At 48.0% G+C, this 17,446-nt stretch overlaps 1 protein-coding gene across 3 annotated transcripts in view; it reads right to left on the bottom strand.

The window, feature by feature from the left end:
• Positions 1 to 815: 815 nt before the first annotated feature.
• The window catches only part of SPEN (spen family transcriptional repressor), an 82,454-nt gene continuing 65,823 nt past the window's right edge, over positions 816 to 17,446 (bottom strand). For all 3 annotated transcript variants that reach the window (XM_069479384.1, XM_069479385.1, XM_069479386.1), the window contains 7 exons: positions 17,077 to 17,190; positions 15,746 to 15,846; positions 3,251 to 11,411; positions 2,280 to 2,792; positions 1,928 to 2,122; positions 1,454 to 1,612; positions 816 to 1,004 (listed from right to left, as the gene is read on the bottom strand). In XM_069479384.1, the coding sequence (XP_069335485.1) occupies positions 873 to 1,004; positions 1,454 to 1,612; positions 1,928 to 2,122; positions 2,280 to 2,792; positions 3,251 to 11,411; positions 15,746 to 15,846; positions 17,077 to 17,190 (9,375 nt within the window). In that variant the 3' untranslated portion in view covers positions 816 to 872. The remainder of the gene's footprint in view (positions 1,005 to 1,453; positions 1,613 to 1,927; positions 2,123 to 2,279; positions 2,793 to 3,250; positions 11,412 to 15,745; positions 15,847 to 17,076; positions 17,191 to 17,446) is intronic.

The following is a 17,446-nucleotide window of genomic DNA, read 5'->3' as shown; positions in this document are numbered from 1 at the left end:
CTTCCACATCGCCGGAGCAGGGCCCGTGCTGTATTGAAGCGCATTTATACAAATGAGTGACAATACAAAGTCTGAGTATGAAAATAAGATTTTCTCTGAAAACACATTTTTGGCACAGATTAAAAAAAATGTATGTCAGGGGGAATTTGATTTTTTAAGTCAGTATTATATATATTTATATATATTATATATTTATATATACACACATCCCAAGTTCTGCATATCCCACCAAGAAAGAAAATCCTTCTGTTTGCTCTTTTTCAACCGTAAACTGTACATCCCGGTGAATCAAAACGGTGGCCAGCAGGAGAATTCAGAAAGATGATGCATCCAAGTGAGCAAGGGGAAGGGAGGGGAGGGGACAAAAAAACCCAATGAAATGTTCCTTGACCCCAAGGTCTCAGCAGAAGTTAAAGGTCCTTCCTGCATTAGAGTCCGCGATGTGTGTTCACGTACACCAAGATATCCAGAGTGTCACAGCCTGTCTTCACTGTGCAAGAGTCCAAGTCACTAATTTAGTGCAAAGGCAGTTCTGTTTTCTTGTTTCTTAAAAACAAAAAAAATTCATTCCACTGCCCTGTTCCTTTTCTCCAAAAAGAGGAGAGAGAAACCCAGCCCCAGGTGTCTGCGAGTACGTCGGTTGGTGGTCTGTCCTTGGGCTGAAGCGTCATGTAAACATACAAGGTAGCAGCACCACTGCCCAGAGAAGTCTGTCCGACTGAGCCGGGCAGGCAGGAGAGCAAGAGGCTGGCCGGCTGGCAGTGGAGTCTGTCCCCTTCAGCAGCTGCTTCTCCACATGGCTGGGTTGTCCTGTGTTTATTTTTGCTGTAGAGCCTCGGAAAGTACACTGAGGTGCAGGACCATTCAGTGGCTCACACAGAGGCAATGACAATCATGAGGTGGGGAGAAATGTTGGAGATGCTGGCAAGGAGATCTGGGGCCAGACGGGACAGGTGACTCTCAGAAAACTCGCAGGGCGGGAAGATCTGCAGCACATAGGCAGGCTGGAGATGGGGACGAGAGAGCAAAGTGGGACCCTCTGTCTTCACAGCACCCACCCCACATTCCATTTCCAACAAGGCCCCGCAGAAGCCCAGTGCAGAAAGCCAGGCCAATTTGCCCCGACCAGCAAATACCTCCACAACTACGTCCACCAGAAGACACTTAGCAGGTGTCAGAAAACTATGAACATGAACACCCTGGGGCCCTCTTCATCATTAAGCTCAAGGAAAATCTCTGCTCTCGACGGTTCCCTTGGTTCTCCCCAGAATGCGCAGTGGTGGCCCCTCCCACATGCTCTGCTGGCTTCCTCTGTCCAAAATACCCTTTGGCCCATCTCCTCTGAGAAACTCCTAGACTATTCTAGTTGGCACCAGATTAGCCAGCCTGCTCGCATGCCACCTGTGCGTGCATGTGCAGAGGAAGGATCTGGGAAGGGCACGGGACAACCAACCTGATTGGAGCCAGGGTTGGGGACGTTGATGATCCCTGCTGCCTGCTTGGCCTGCAGGTAAGTGATGAAGGCAGCCTTGAGGGACTCGGTCTGGCTCACAACATCCTCTTGGTCACGGCCACAGGGCAGAGCTAACAGCAGACAGTAATCTGTCTCCACCTGGGGCAGAAGCAGCCATCAGTGATCAGGGGCCTCCTAGCCTAACAGCAACCCATGTCCAGCCCAGGGTATCAAGTCCACAGAAACTCCCATCTCTGAGATGACTTTAAAGTCTACTCTTTGTTGAATGAAAAAAGCCTTGTTTCTGGGTCTGGAAGCATTTTACACTTGCAAATAGAAACACCATGTGCCCACGTCGAGAGTATCAGTCGAGAATATCATTTCTGTGTTTGTTCTATGACAGCCCAGGGAGAAGGGACAGAGGGGACCACCTAGGCCTTCCCTCCCTGTTGCCCACCTGGGCCTGAGTCTTACCGTCATCCTTCGGGCAACCCCTTCCAGCTGCGAGGCCTCCAGCCGCATCCTCTGGGCGATCCTCAGTGGGGGTCCTCCTTCAGAGAGGGGCAGGGACCGATGGGCCAGAACGTTGTTGCCGGAGACGAAGTGGAGCTGCACAGCAGCTGTGTCATTCTTGAGGGCTAGGAGGCCCTGCCACACGATGGGGTACTTCTGCTCCCAGGGAAACAAACAGGAAGTGAGCACGTGGCTGGAGAGCTGGGCCATGCTGCACATGGCCCCAGGCAGCATCAACTGGGGAAATCTTAGGACATTTTTAGCACACCACAAAATGTGGGGGACAGGTGGGGCGCCCCCTGCCCATTCTTACCTTCAGAAGCTGAACCATATCCACAGGTCTCTGGGAAGTCAAGTGTGGAGACCCATCCTGTTTGGGGGTTGGCTGGGCTTCCGTGTGTGGCAGAGCCAGTCCTGGCGGGGTGCTGGGGTCCGGGGTTGTGGGTACAAACAATGGCTGCTTTGGGGCAGCCTGAGCAGGAAGAGGGGCTGGGAGGTCAGGCTTCATGGACACAGCCACGGGGGAAGGGTAGGAAGTCGGGCCTGTTTCCACTTGCGCCCTCTGAACCTGTGCGTGAGGCTCAGGCGGCCTGTTTGCAGGGCCAGCTGGGAGGCGAGGCTGCTCTGTGCCTCCTGTCTGGGTCCCCTTTGCCTCCTGGGAGACTTGAGGCATCTTGCTGCTCGGTGGCTGGCCAGGCTGGCTGAGCTGGGAGGGTGGGCAGGATGGCGCAGGTTGGGCAGGCTGTGTAGACTGCACGGGCGGGGCAGGCTGTGTGGACTGCGAGGGCTGAGCAGGCTGCAAGGGCTCGCCTTCAGGAGGAGGGCCCTGGGGTTGGGAGGAAGGCAAAAAGGGATGCAGTCAGTCTGTTGTGCACTAGCCCCTGGCCCCAACAAATGGCCCAAAGGCCACAGGAAAAGGGTCAGATGTGGGACGTCTCCTCTAAGTCAAGCCCACAGAGGGAGCCTGATCAATGGTGCTGCTCTCAGGAGTTCAGGTAACAAGTCACCTGTTAGCTCCCTCCCCACCCCTGCAGCAGGAGCCACCACACCCGCCCTTCCCACAGAGAGCTCCTCCCCGTATCTGGAGGTCTCTGATGCGATCTGATCCTTTCACCCCAAAGGCTCCTCTTTAAACCCACAAAAAGATAGGCGTATTTTAGGGGCTATCTGACCCATTCATTGCACTGCAACCACGACTTTCTTTGACTGAAAGGCTGGCTTTTGCTTAAAAGCCCGCCAAGGCCCCAGGCATGAGTGGACGGGGGAGACGCCCAGCTCTCTCACCTGCGCAGGAGTCTTGGTCCGGGCAGGCAGGCCAATGGAGGAAGCAGCAGGAAACTGAGTTTGCTTTAGCTGAGCCGGGGCATGGTAGGTGCGGATGTCGCCGTACCTGTATTCTTGAAACAGCTCCCCACTGGAGTGCACGATCTGCACCCCGTGGGTCACCACCACAGGGGGGGTCAGAGGCAGCCCCTGGAGTTGTTTGCTGGGGGTGACTGTGAGGATGCGGGCCTCACCGTGGGGGGCAGGGGCAGGGGCTGCTTTGGCATCTGATGTCTTGGTGGCTTCTTTCCCTGGCTGCGGAGGGGCCTTGCTGGCCACCGGCACCTTCACCACCCCATCTGCTGTCCGGGGCTGCTCGCTGACAGCCGTCACGTGCGGATGCACCATGATCCGCACGTCCCGGGGCACGGTGTACGGGTGCAGCCGGTACTCAGACTGCATGACCAGTACCTCAGACTGCACGGGGGCTGCCGCTCGGGCAACGGGGAGGTGGTAATGCACTTCCTCCTCGGGAGGGTGCTGGGAGGCGAGCGCAGGCACACCAGCTGTGGCCGGCTGGGGGGTACCGGCCCGCTGCGGCGCCCTTATCTCTATTTGCTGGGGCTTCAGGGGGGCCCGAGGAGAGTGAAGCGTCTCTGGCCGGATGCTGTAGGTGATGCTGGGTAGCGTGGGTGTGTTCATTCTCACCTCGCCCTGGGACAAGTGGCTCAGAGACACAGTCTGAGTGATGCTATGGGGTGGCATGATGACAGACTGCTCTGGGTGTATGCTAGAAATGAACTGAGGCACTGGGATGCCTGCAGCCAGCATGACTGTGGCGTTGGTTGACAGTGCCGTGGACGTGGTGCTGCTGGGGTGGTTTGCCCTCGGGAACGGGGCCGGAGCAGGTCCGCTGGGTCGAGGAGCATGTGCATCTGGCTTTGTGGCTGCCAAGTGGGAGACGGTTCGATCCGTCGGGGTGCTGGGCCCTGAGGGGACGTGGTTCACTTCTGCAGGCAGTTTGCTGGGCAGAGCAGGAGGGTGGTGCGGTGTCAGAGTGGACCCCAGGTTAGCCGGCTGGAGGACCTTGGTCTCGATTTTGAGGGTGACGGGGTCAGCAAGCTTTTTATTTGTGGTCACTATGCTTGGGGTGAGGACCAATTGGTTGTGAACCAGCACTGGGGGTGTGTTTATGCCCTGGGTGAGAACCTTCACTGTGCCCCCCTGAGTGACAGGTGTGGACACTGAGAGGTGTATGGGCTCGGGCTTCTCCAAGGATGGGCGGTCGGCCTTCACAGACGAAATCACGGGAGACGCGTTGTACGTCTGGGCAGTCAGTACCAGCGTGGAATGGGTGGCCACGTTTGCGTAGCCTGCAGGGGCCTGAGGGCCTTTGGGTGGAGGCTGTGATGGGGTGACAGAATCGGGTTTGACCTGGGACTTGGACACTGACTGCTGAAATTCAATGTCCATCGCACTGGCTGGGGGGATCTGGCTGATCTTTGCACTGATCCTCTGTGGGCCTTCGGTCTTCTGCCCCGAATAGCTCAGGAGCACGACCCCTTCTGAGGTGTTCACGCGTAGCCCCGCACCAGAGCCTGCGTCTGCCGGACGATCGTCAATCACAGACATAGACCCCGGAGGGAACCGACTGTTTTCGTTAGTGCTCGATCTCTGTTTGCACTTTGCAATCACTGCGCCTCCCATAGTCACTGCACCTGTTGTGGCAGTCACACCACCAGATGTGGCAGCAACTGCACCTGCAGTGACCGTCACTGCATTTGCGGTGGCATTCACTGCACCTGCTGCAGCATTGACTGTGCCCGTGGCAGCACTCACCACCCCCGTGGCTGCGTTCACTGTGCCCACGGTGGCGTTCACCGGAGTAGTGAGAACGTTCACTGGCCCAGTGAGAACGTTCACAGGCCCCTTCAGGACGTTCACGGGCCCAGCGGGGGTGCTCACCAAACCTTTCAGCGTGGCCACCGGGCCCTTCACGGGGCCTTTCAGGGCATTGACTGGGACCAGGGAGACGTTCACCAGGCCAGTCAGGGCGCTCACCAGGCCGGTCAGGGTCTGAGGAGCTGGTTTTGCCAGGGTTATCTTTTGCGAGTTCTCCAAATCAATACTGACAGGCATTCGACTAATAACAGAAGTAATTTTGGGAGCAATGACTGGAACCACTTTTTCTTTGTCAGGAGCTGCTGGAACCTCTGAGGCTTGTGTGTCAGAGGAGTTTGTAACTGGAGCTGTTTTTTCTTCTAAAAGAGGCTTTTTAGATTCAACTGGAGGGGGTGGTGCCTCATGCAGGCAAGGGGCCGCGCTGACGGGCTCTGCAATGGCCGTGGTGACACTCGTGGAAGTGACACTCGGTGCAGACACGTACTTGGGATCCATGAGAATCTTCCTCAGTGTGCTGGAGCTGGTGTCTACATCAGAGGCCTTTGTGTCTGGGGGAAGAGCTGGAGACGGGGTGGACTGAGCCCGTGGCTCCTCCTGCCTTGTGATCCACTCTGTCACCTTGGCAGGGGGGCTCTGGTGTGGGTTGCCCCCAGAGGTGACAGGGGTTGGGAGCTTTGCTGCAGTTACAGAAGGAAGCATGGGTGTGGGCATGCTGAGATCGCCGGGCGGTGTCACTGGGTCACTCTCAATGACGGAATGCACCCTGAAGCTGGCTTGAGGATCACCATCTACTGGTGCCGGCTGCGAGGAAGCGGGCAGGTCTGGGGGCACAGACACTTTGGTTGGAGTCTTTTCTTCAACTCTGCTTTCTTGGGACACATTCTCTGCACATGCAGTCTTGCCTGGGTCAGGAGCACACGGCTGCGGGGAAGGGGAATGCGGTTTTTCGCTCTGCTTTTCTTCCTGTGGAGGTTCTGGGGGTTGCACCACTGTCGCCTCACTCGCAGCAGGACCCTTGCTTTGAGCCTGGTCAGATTCTGGTACATGGGGCTCCACAGGGGCCCCCGCTTTCTTGCTCATATTGCGTTTGCGGCGTGACCGGGTTGTCTTCTGGCGCCCTTTGTCTTTTCGAACAAGAGCAACTTCTGCGTCTTTGGACGCTTTGGCTTTCTGCACCGAGTGAGGGGTTTCACTGCTACTCTCTCTGGCTTCCTTGCTATCTGCTGGGCCTGATGAGGGGTCAGGGGCACTGACTGGCGGCCCAGAAGATTCTGTAGCAGCCTCGGTTTCCAAGAGGCCAGACACAGCCTCGTTGGTCTCAGGCTCCATTCCTTCCTCAGGAGGCCGCAACGGTTGTGCGTGGGGCTGCGTGTCTGTCTGAGATTCTGCCGGGTAAGGTGCAGGGGCCGGGAAGTTTTCTGGCTCCCCCCCAGAAATGTCATTGATGATGGAGCCAATGGCTGCAGCCAGCTCTGTTTCACTTGCTTGGTGTGCAGGCTTGTCCCTGTCCTCTGCGGCGAGGCCCTCTGCTGTATCCGCGGTGGCCGCCTTGTAGGCTGCGTTGGCGGAGGTTTCCGTGAGCTTTGCGATGTTCTCCACTGCCTGCTCCAGCTCCATCTGCTTGGCTAACTGAGTGGCTTCCGGGGACAGCTGAGAGGCAGACACATCTTCCTTCTCTGCTTCCTTGTCTGGATCAACTGGATCACTTTTCAACTGGGATGATGAGCCACCTTCTTTTTGGGGACTCTCACTTTTCTCGGGGGAGACTGCCACCACCACGGCTTCCTTCTCCTCTGCCTGTCCTGCTGCTCCAGCAGCCCCCCTGGGGCTGACAGCAACACCCACATTTTCCAGACTCGCAGATTTGTCCACTGCTGATCTCGAGTTTCGAGATCTTCCTCTTTTTGATTTGGAGGGTTTCTCGGGGGCTGGCTTTTTCTCCACCACTTTAGCGGGGGCGGTCGCAGGGGGATGCTTGTCTGTGCCGGCTTCTTTGCTGTCGCGTTTCTGCTGGCTCCCTGCCTCCTCCTCCCCAGACTTAGCTGCTGTGTGACTCTCTCTCCCACCTGTTTGGGGGCCCACCTCAGTGGTGGCCTCAGGACATGCAGCATCAACCTTCGGTTCATTTTTCCCCTTCTTCCCCTGGGGACCACCAGTGGCTGTGTTCTTTTGAGATCGGGGAGATCGCCACCCCTCAGCTGGCTTGACTGTTTCTGTGGGCTCTTTGGCCTCGTTCTCATCCTCTTCATCAGCTCGACGGCGTGTTTTTGGAGGCCTTCCCCTCCGAGGGGTGGTGGGAGCTGCCGCAGCCTCCTGGAGCTCTCGCTCCAACCTCTTTCTGGTCACTCTCAGTTGCTCGACAGGCTCCTTGACTGGAGAGCGTCTCTCGTGGTCAGCCATGGTCGCATAAACACTCCTTACGTTCCGCCGCCTCGTTCGGCTGAGAGGCAAACTCGGTTCGGGGTGTTCAGGATCCACAGCAGAGTTTTTAGAAGCAGTCCTTGTGATCTTCTCTGCCTCCATCTTCAATTCTAAAAGCTTCTGTGCTTCCCCCCGGGGAGAACTAGACCGCTTTAGTTTCTCCCGGTCTATTCTCTCGCTCTTCCTCGTGACGGGCTTCTCCACGACACTTGCTGCAGCTGCCTGAACTGAGGACTTGGAACGCTTACTTTTGTTGGGCTTTTTATCTTTTGTAGTAACTGGAGGATCGACTTCCAAATCTTCAGAAGCTTGAGGCTGAACCTCAGGGGCAACTTCAGCTTTCTGATGTGCAGTGGACTCCGCGTCAGCAGCTGGGTCCAGCTTTTTGGCTTGTGGCTCATTGGCTTCCTCGGGCTTCTGAGTTGGTTTAGAAAGTGGCTGGGTGCTGTCAGGTTCTGGGTCTGTGCTGCTCTCTGCCTGGGAAAACGAGGCGCCAGGAGTTGGAGGCTTGGCATCTAGATAAGGCAGCTGGTCACTCGATGAACCTTCTTCAACAGCTGAAGGGGCTGTGGCAGCATCTTTACTGGTGTCCCCTCCTGGGGGCAGGTCTGCTTGCTCGGGCTGTTCCACGGGGGCAGCAGCCAGTTCAGCCGCCGGCTTGGCTTCTTCTGAGACGGAGGCCGGCTCCACGGTCCCCTCTTCTGTTACCGGAGGCACCTCCGCTGTTTTGTCACTAGTCATCTTCTCCAGTGCTGATGACACTGAGTCTGGAGTTACAGCTATGACACTAGGAGGCCCAACTGAAGGTGGCGTTTTCAGTTCTGACTCTTTATTCTCAGAAGCAGATTCCGGGGTCTTAGGATGATTCTCTGTATCTTCCTGTTTCTCAACCTCTTTGGGTTTTTGGTCTTTTTCCTTTTCTTTCTGTTGCATTCGTGTGAGCTCCATAAATCTGCTATGGAATAGAACTACTGGCTCTTGAATTAACTCAGCCGTGCTGTTTGCTCCGTCAGACGTCTGCCTACCATATAATCTACCAGAAATGAAGTCAGAGTCTTCATCTTTTCTCTCTAGATGCTGCAGTCGCTTGGAGTCCTGTTCAAAGATTGAACTGTGCAAGAAACGAGAAGCAAATAGTTCTTGCCTTTCCTGCTCTTCTTCCTTGTGATCATCTTTTTTATCATCCATTTTCCCTTCTGAATCAGTCCTGATTTTCTTCTTTTTCATGTACCAGGAAGGAATAGGTCTCGGAGCAGAGTCGACCTTTTCTTTATCTTTGTTGTTCCGAAAATTAGCAAATCGAGAGTCCCAATCAAGAAAAGACCAATTTTCTTCTCGAGATGAAGAGAGGGATTTCGCTCTTTCAAGCAAAGCTTTAGTATCTGGTGTGATTGTCTTATCCAATGCAAAAGAATAAAATTTGTTCCTTTCTAAAGAACTAGAGAGTCTTTCATCTCGCTCACGTAGTTTGTCTTCTCTGTCCCTCAATAAAAAAGATAATCGGGAACTTTCAAATAAAGCAGAGGCTCTTGGTGAGTGGGATTTGTGTTCACCATCTTCATCAGAATCAGAAGGCACCTCCCCAGGTTCCAGATCTCGTACAGACCTTTTCCGAAGGCTGTCTCTCTTAATTATGCTGTTTGGGAAACTCACGTCAAATCTGCTGGCATCTTGTTTCATTTGAGAGTCCCAACGATTTAGTTCATCTTCAGAATTCAAGACAGACAGCTTTATTTTGGCAATGTCTGCCATCTGTTCTCTCCTACTAGAATCATAAGGATTAAATTTTAAAGACTCTTCCCTCACTGTTATGTTAGAATAGGGGAGACCTTTTTCATCTACTTTAGGAGACCCTTTTACTGACATTAGCCTAGGGGAGCCTATGGGATCATCGTCTTCATGGAAGGAACCATGTCGTATACTGGGGGAACAACCAGTCCTTTCAGAATCTTCGCTGATTTGGCGTGAACTTCTGTAATTCCTCTCTCTCTTGGTGCAGATATCAAAATCAACGTGATCCATCCTTTTCTTTTTGCTGGGAGGCGAGTCATCGGTGACATCTTGAGGGGGTTTGCCTACCTCGTGAACAAGGCTGCGTCTTTCATATTCATCTACATCCTTTTTAGGACTGCCAAACTTCTCAGACTTGGCTATTTCCATCTCCATCTGCTGTTTTCTACGACTCTGCTCCATTTGTTTTCGGTAACTCTGTGTGTGATCAATGTCAATGCCAATTTTTTCTTCAGTATTTACTGAATGTGATTTCTCTTGGCCTGATTTATGTTCAGGTGTTTCATCACGAAGACTGCAATAGTTTTTCCTAACATCCTCTCTCTCTGATCCTTGATCATCTAATAGCTGTAGCTGCTTGAGCAGCGGTTTTGAGTGGATGGGTTTTTTTGATTGGATTTCTTGATTTTCCACAGGTTCACCTACTGGCTCTCCCAGTCTTGCTTGTAGGTCTGCACTAGGCCTTGAGCCAGAACCCACAGGAAGACTGGTAAGCTCCTGACAGTCTTTGGGGCTGGGAATAGCATTTAGTCTGTCCAGTTTGATTTTTTTGGATTCTCTTTTAAGAATTTCTTTCCTCACAGGCTTTCTTTCAGACTCTCCTTCCCTCAGCAGGATGACATCTCTAGACGATACGTCAGGCTGTTTTTTTAAAAGCACTCGAGCATCCTCCGTCTCTGGACTGCTTTTCTTGACTTCTGGTTTTTGCCTCTCTGCTTTCAAATTGGAATCTGCAAAACGCCTTTTCCTTGCTTCCAGCTTCTCCAGATCCACAGCGCTCACCCCGTCGGCAGGCTGCTCGGGTTTCAGGTGCTTCCTGGTTTTCAGCCTGCTGTCCTTGTCTACTACTTCAATGTGGCTCGAAAGCCCCTTTTCCTTTAGCACTTTCACTCTAACAGATTCCAGTTTGGACGAGTCAGACTTCGCAGGCTCAGTTTGAGAGACCTGAAGTTTCTGATCCAGGGCAGACGACTTGCCAGCGTCACTGTCAGGCCTGGCTTTCAGCTTTTCCACAGGAGCGTGGTCAATGACCTTTCCCTCTTTTTCTTTCACTCGGGTCAAAACCACACAAGGCATGAGTTCCAGGCGGTTTCTTGCTATTCCTTCTTTGTCAGCTTTCTCTCTGCTCAGTTTATTAGAACTCCTTGGCTTTTCAGGGCTCTGTTCTTTCTCGTTTTCTTGGTCTGTTTCTGAAGACTGAGAACTAGGGGAGTGAATTTTTGCTTTTCGTTTCTGCTTCTCAGTTTTGTCCTTTTCCAATTTTTCCTTCCGTATTAAGCGTCTCTCTCTCTCCACTCTCTCAAGATCAAAAGTTCGTTCTTTTTCTGTCTTTTCATTTTTTGTATAGCGCTCCAGACGAGATTTGTCAAGTTTATCATACCTCGGAGGAGAGAGTGAGCTACAGCTGCCACTCCGGTCTGAGGATCGGCTGTAGAGCCTCCTCTCGGAATCGCTCGGCAGCCGCTCTGACTGGGAGGGAGAAGCTCCGGGACTCTGTGGCCGGCGCAAGTGCACGGGACTCTGACTTCGTTCAATTGGCCTCCTCTCATGGTCTCTGTCCCGGTCAGACTCAAATCTTTCGCGTTCTCTTTCCCGCTCCCTTTGCCTGTAACTGTATTCCCGAATATCTTGTTCATAAGGATCATTCCTGTAATCCCTGTATTCCCGAGGATCATCATAATAGCGTGATTCGTAGTAGTCTCCTTGGTAAGTTTCCCATTCTGAATAAAATTCTCTCCCTCGAGCTGGATAGTCCCGCCTGGAATCCTCAGGGTATGTGCCCGGAGTCCGCACATTCTCATAGTATGTACGATCCTGGTTATAGTCGTAGGATCCCCTTCGCTCCTCTCTGCCAAAAAATAAAAGACCTTAGTAGTTCTTTTGTTTCTTTATCACTTATGCCATTACATCATGTGCGTATAAACATTTTTGACATTATTTCATCATTTGTTAACTGATTAAATCACAGCGACTGTCCAATACAGCAGCCACTAGCCACATGCGGCTACTGAGTGCTTGAAATCTGGCCAGTCCAAATTGAGGTGTAAGTGTAAAATACACGCCAGATTTTGTAGACTTAGTTTAAAAAAAAAATAATAATAATTTATTTAGATTGACTATATGTTGAAATAATATTTTAGATATATTAAGTTAAATAAAATTAATTTCACCTCTTCCTTTTTATTGTGGCTACTAGAAATTTTAAATGACATATGTATCTTGCATTACGTTTCTATTGGCAGTGGTGGCTCAGGCTTTTTTCATTCTTTTGGTTGGTGACTCTGGTGTAGTGATGAAACAGACACCACTAGTTACTGAACAGTATCAGACCCCCTCATTTCTAAATCTTTCATTACTTTTATACCAAAAAATATTCTTACCACAATGTAGGAAATAAATGCACTGTTTAGAAAAACAGATAAAATTTTTAATGAAAATCTCACCACCTTTGTGACCTGTATGATATTGTTAACACCTCTATCTCAATTCACAATTAAAACAATATATTTTGGGGGCTGGCTAAACTCTCTGAGCTCAGTCCCTTCACTCATAAATTGATGGTAGCTTCTCCTCAGAAGGCTCGTAGAAGGTTAAGATAACATCTGTAAAAGCCTTCCTAGCATAATCCTAGGCACACACTCGGCCCTCAGTAAATGTTGTCACTTTCCCCCAACTGCGAACTTGCACATGAGGCAGGACTGCAAGCACTGTGAGAGGACTCCTCCACTGCAAAGGAACTCACCACAGTTTGCTCTCACAAGGACCTGTCTGGTACACTTAAAACATGATTAAATTTATACACAAGAACACATGTGTTACAAAAAATTAAATACACCTGTATTAGAAGCCAATTAACTCCTTCACTTGTTCATTCACATGAATTTTTGTTCTCTCAGGTACGTGTGGCATATTCATTCTAGACAAGATTGCCATTAGTAGCTCATTAAAACACAACAATACTAAAAAACTTAAGCCGTTTAAACGAACAGGCTTTGTCTTCTTAGACACAATTTCTCTAGCTCTTACAACAGTGCTTGTTTCATAGTAGGCACTCAAATATTTGCTGAAAGAATGAACTTCAGAAAAATACATCAAAACTGCTACTAGGTGATGTTCTAACCCTTTTAAACAGCAAATGAAGCCTCTAGACTGACCATTCAAACACTGGAAGCATCAATAACACATTATTACATGTATTTATACTGAACTTTCTCAGTTCAAAGTCAATATTTTATATCTATGATATTTGGTTTAATCGAATTCCAGATACTCTTTCTACAGCTCCATAGGAATCACATTCTTTGCCTAAATAGTGACCAGCCATCTTGTAAATAAATGTTACTGGGCATGGAATTAGGCTAATTTAACTCATTACCACCATAAATACATACTTCAAGGAAGTACCATTTTCCTATATGAAGGTGGACACATGACATGCCTTCTAATATCATAAAGCGAATAAGATGCCTAAAATGGGCACATCTCTAGTCTCCGGCCCACATTAAAATATGAATAGTAACATTCATATTTTAAAAACACAGTATCAAGATATCTTTTAAAATTAAGCAAACTAAAACTATATCCGAAAGCATGAAAAAACTTGCAGAAATCACAGATATTTGTGTAAACATTTGTGCTAAAGCACTGTTCAGTTTAATGAATACTAATTTTGGCTGTTGGGTATGATGGCTCACACCTGTAATCCTAGCACTTTGGGAGGCCAAAGTGGGAGAATTGCTTGAGGCCAGCAGTTTAAGACCAGCCTGGGCAACATAGTGAGAACCCTGTCTCTACAAAAAATAGAAAAATTAGCCAGACATGGTGATGCACACCTGTAGTCCCAGCTACTCGGGAGGCTAACACAAGAGAATAGCTTCTTGAGCCCAAGAGTATGAGGTTGCAGGGAGCAATGATCTCAGCAATGTTTTCTAGCTGGAGTGACAGAGTGAGACCCTGTCTCACAAAACAAAAATAAGTAAGTATGAATTTTGCTGGGCCTCATGACCATAAAAAGAAATGAGCAGTCCTGCCCTCAAGGAACTCAACAACTTAAGCAGGGGACAACATAACTGAGCACTTGAGCTAGAGGGGCTCTGGCAGGGGTGTGTACAGAGGGACACAGAGGAACTACAGAGAGTCAGGTTGGGGAGAGGATGCTGTTCACATCACTGCACAATATCCAAACTACCATAAGTAGATGAGAAAATCACCTAAATCATAATGGGATCCTGTAAATTCATCTTGAGAATTACTCTGGTAAAACGTAAGCTCAATGCACTAGTGGGTAGTAACCATGGGTTTATCCTCGGCCCAACCATTTAGTAGCCTGTGACCTTATCAGCAAGTCATCTGATCTTCAGTTCCCTCCATAAAACAGAACACAGTGCCCTACCTGACAGAGTATTTGAGGGATCAAATGAAATACTACTTTGTAAATGGCAAAGCCTTGTGAAAACAGAGTTATTGTTTGCATTCCTAAGCTTAATTATCACTAGAGTTAAACCATTTTTGTTCATTCATGCGGCAACTATTCAGTGGGATAACTTCCTCCTGCTCTATGCAAAAGGCATAGATCCTCAAGTTCTACTGCCAGGAATGCATTCCACAGGCACTGCCACCTGAAACCCGACAGGCCAAACCTGGGTCCCAGCAAAAGCCCTCCTGCTTCCTACATTAGGAGATAACCACCATTCAACAGAGATAAATTACCCTGGGAAAGAACCAAATAACAAAGCCAGAGCCAGATCATCACGGAAATGAATGAATTTTAAGTAGTAATATACAAAAATTAACACCCACACTATATTACCCAATCCTCACAAGACACTGCTTTTTAAAAAATATTTAAGGTACACAGAGGATTTTAATGGATTTTTTCTCTCTTAGGTACAACCAGGCCTCCAACACACTTTCATGCACTTATGGATAAGAATTCCCCTAAGCACTTAATGTATTAACAATGACTTCAAACTGCTACTTGGGGAGCCAGGACCCAGAACATTTTTTTCCTCTCCCAACAGACACATACATTCTCTTGCATGTGCACACACAGCTTCATGCTCAGTCTCACTCTTATATTCACACAACTGAGACGCAACAGCCTATCAACACTGATGACCTGTGATCTTTTAGGATTTGGATTCTGATATACTAGTGAGAAACAATCGAAACCTTAGAAGTTAAAGCTTTTGGGAATCTGACTGTGGGGGACATTGTTCATTTAAAGAGCTCCAAGTATTCAATGATTACTACACAATACTGCACTACAAAATGACTCAAAGTGACATACACTCTCTATAATTTAAGCAAAAATGAACTTGTAAGGACAGGCAGTAGGAAGGGAATGCGTTCAACAGGATCCCAGCAGCACAATTTGGCCTTGGCTAATCCTGGTCAGAGAGCCCTTTTCATACTAGAACTGAAGTGTCTAAAGGCATTATTCACACAAAGCCTTCTGTCTAACACATGGGGACAGGGGTGGAGACCTGCTGGTAACATTCTAGGAGACTTAATCATAGAGGTGTGTCTGGACAAACAGCTCGATCATATGGACAATAGCTTCCATTTTCACATGTAATCAGTTAATTGAAGAAACTGGTGACATTATGTTAAAATGTTTTAATATATTTGGTCTATTTGGCAGAAAAAAATATCAAATACTACACTATCGTGACTGAAAATATTAACAAGGGGAAATGAGTTTTGCCCAAGTCACCAACTTATGTATATACTTTGGCTTATTGAGTCACAATGTATTTAAGAGATTCAAATTTAAAATAAAGCTCTTGATGTTCTTTTGGAAGTTTTTGTTTTTTCGTTAAATGTATGAGGACATATGTGGTGACATCCTGGATGTTGTCATTACTAAGGCATTTAACAGTTCATAATGTACTCTAACATATGTTATCAAATTTATTTTAAACTGTAAAGCAGAATGATTTATATTTATAATTAATGGTACATAAAATTATACTCTGGCAAAACAGTTAACTCTTTCAAATTGTAGGAGCTTTCAGTAAGAAATCTAAAAACTGGCTTCATAAAAATAAACCTGTGTTTCCACACAAGATGTAAGTTTTTTAAGGGGTGGGAGTTGCGGTAAGGGCTAAAAAATAAAACTTCATCCCATCTAAAGTTGATGTATTCAAACTCCAGCTACACTGATAGGGTTAAAATACATACCTTCTTTCTATTAAGGTTTCATAAAAGTCTCTGATATCTTGACCAGATTTCTCCATGCAGTGATAAAATGCCAGCTGGCTTTCACGATTTGCAAAATCCACCTTAAGAAAAAAAAGGACAGCAGGTGTTTGTTGCAAGTTTCAGATTTTAAAGATGGAAAATGTTATCAAATTTGAAAATCCTTCACAATATAGCCCTTCTGGACAAATTTCAGGAAAGAACAATCTATCTCAAGTGAAACAGTCCTCATAACGAAACTATATTGTGTTAACCTGAAATTTCCCAAATTCTATGAATACACAAATCCTGATAAAGAAATGTAATTTAAAGTTTCAGACCCAACCCTGAAGGAGTGAAAAGGCAAGATGGAAAACTGAAATGGCAATTAAAAATCAAATGAAGTCAGGCATGGTGGCTCATTCCTGTAATCCCAGTGCTTTGGGAGGCTAGGGTGGGAGGACTGCTTGAGCCCAGGAGTTCAAAACCAGTCTGGACAACATAGCAAGACTCCCATTGTCTACAAAAAAATAAAAAAGTTCGCTGAGCATGGTGGCAGCATTCCTATAGTCCCAGCTACTCAGGAGGCTGAGGCAGGAGGATCACTTGAGACCAGGAGTTTGAGATTACAGTGGGCTATAGTCAAGCCAAAAAACAAACAAACAAACAAACAAAAAAATCAAATGAACTAAATCCAGCATCTCTGATGAGCATAATAAATTTGCTGGAACCACAGTTAGAACATAAAATATGGAAGAACATTAAAACTTCACTCACAGCTGGGCTTAAAAGTCATTAAAACATATGACACCCATCAATCAATCTTATTTCATTTTGAAAAGAGTTGTTTCAATCTAACCATCATAGGTATTAAGCATATAAATTTCTTCAAACTACCATGAATACCAAATTTTAAAAACATACACCAGACCAAAAAAAATTCAGCTTTCGGTGGTTACCCACTCTTTAGAAGAGGAAGACAGGATCATTTGCAAAGCTGGACTGATACTTTCAGCCCCTGGGTGTGCAGATACCGACAGGTAACAGTGGGTGGGCCTGTACTGAGAGTGTCCACAGGTACCAAGAGCGTTGAGAGGCATACTTCTTTGAGGAGATTTTTAGGGAAGGATCTGTGGCTAATGGTTTTTAAAAAAGACCCTCTGCCCATAAGTAGCTGAGCACAAAAATCATAATATTCCCCTTAAACACTGCAGACATATACTGCATGTCTTGTAAACCACTGTCCTTGCTGGCAATCTACAAATGCCAGTTACTGAGACGGTGAGATTTGAATACGATTTTGTTTTGTTTCTCTTTAAAGTCATTCTGCACACCTTAATTTTATTCCCACCGATTTTCCTCCCCTTGGTCTCTTTTACAGCTGCTTGTGCATATTCAATTTCATTGTAGAGAACCAGGGCCATGCCTTTTAAGCGATCAAATACCACCTGTAAAAAACAAAACAGAAACCAAATAAGGGCCTCATCCACTGGACTTAGTGTCAGTCCCAACAAAATCCTAAGTCACAAGGACAATGACAAGAAAAAATATAATTTTATGTACTTTATCCTAGAAAAAATTTCAAGCCTTTTCTGATGATGCACGTTGCAGTGAACATACACTAAATATGCAGGGACTGTTTAGAATCATGGAAATTACAGCCTGAGGTATATTACACCTTTATTTTATTTTTCTGTATTTTGT

Source organism: Eulemur rufifrons, chromosome 8 (genome assembly GCF_041146395.1).
Source record: "Eulemur rufifrons isolate Redbay chromosome 8, OSU_ERuf_1, whole genome shotgun sequence".
In the NCBI taxonomy this organism is placed as follows: domain Eukaryota; kingdom Metazoa; phylum Chordata; class Mammalia; order Primates; family Lemuridae; genus Eulemur; species Eulemur rufifrons.
Note: the sequence above shows the minus strand (reverse complement) of the source record. Positions and strands in the feature narration are given on the sequence as shown.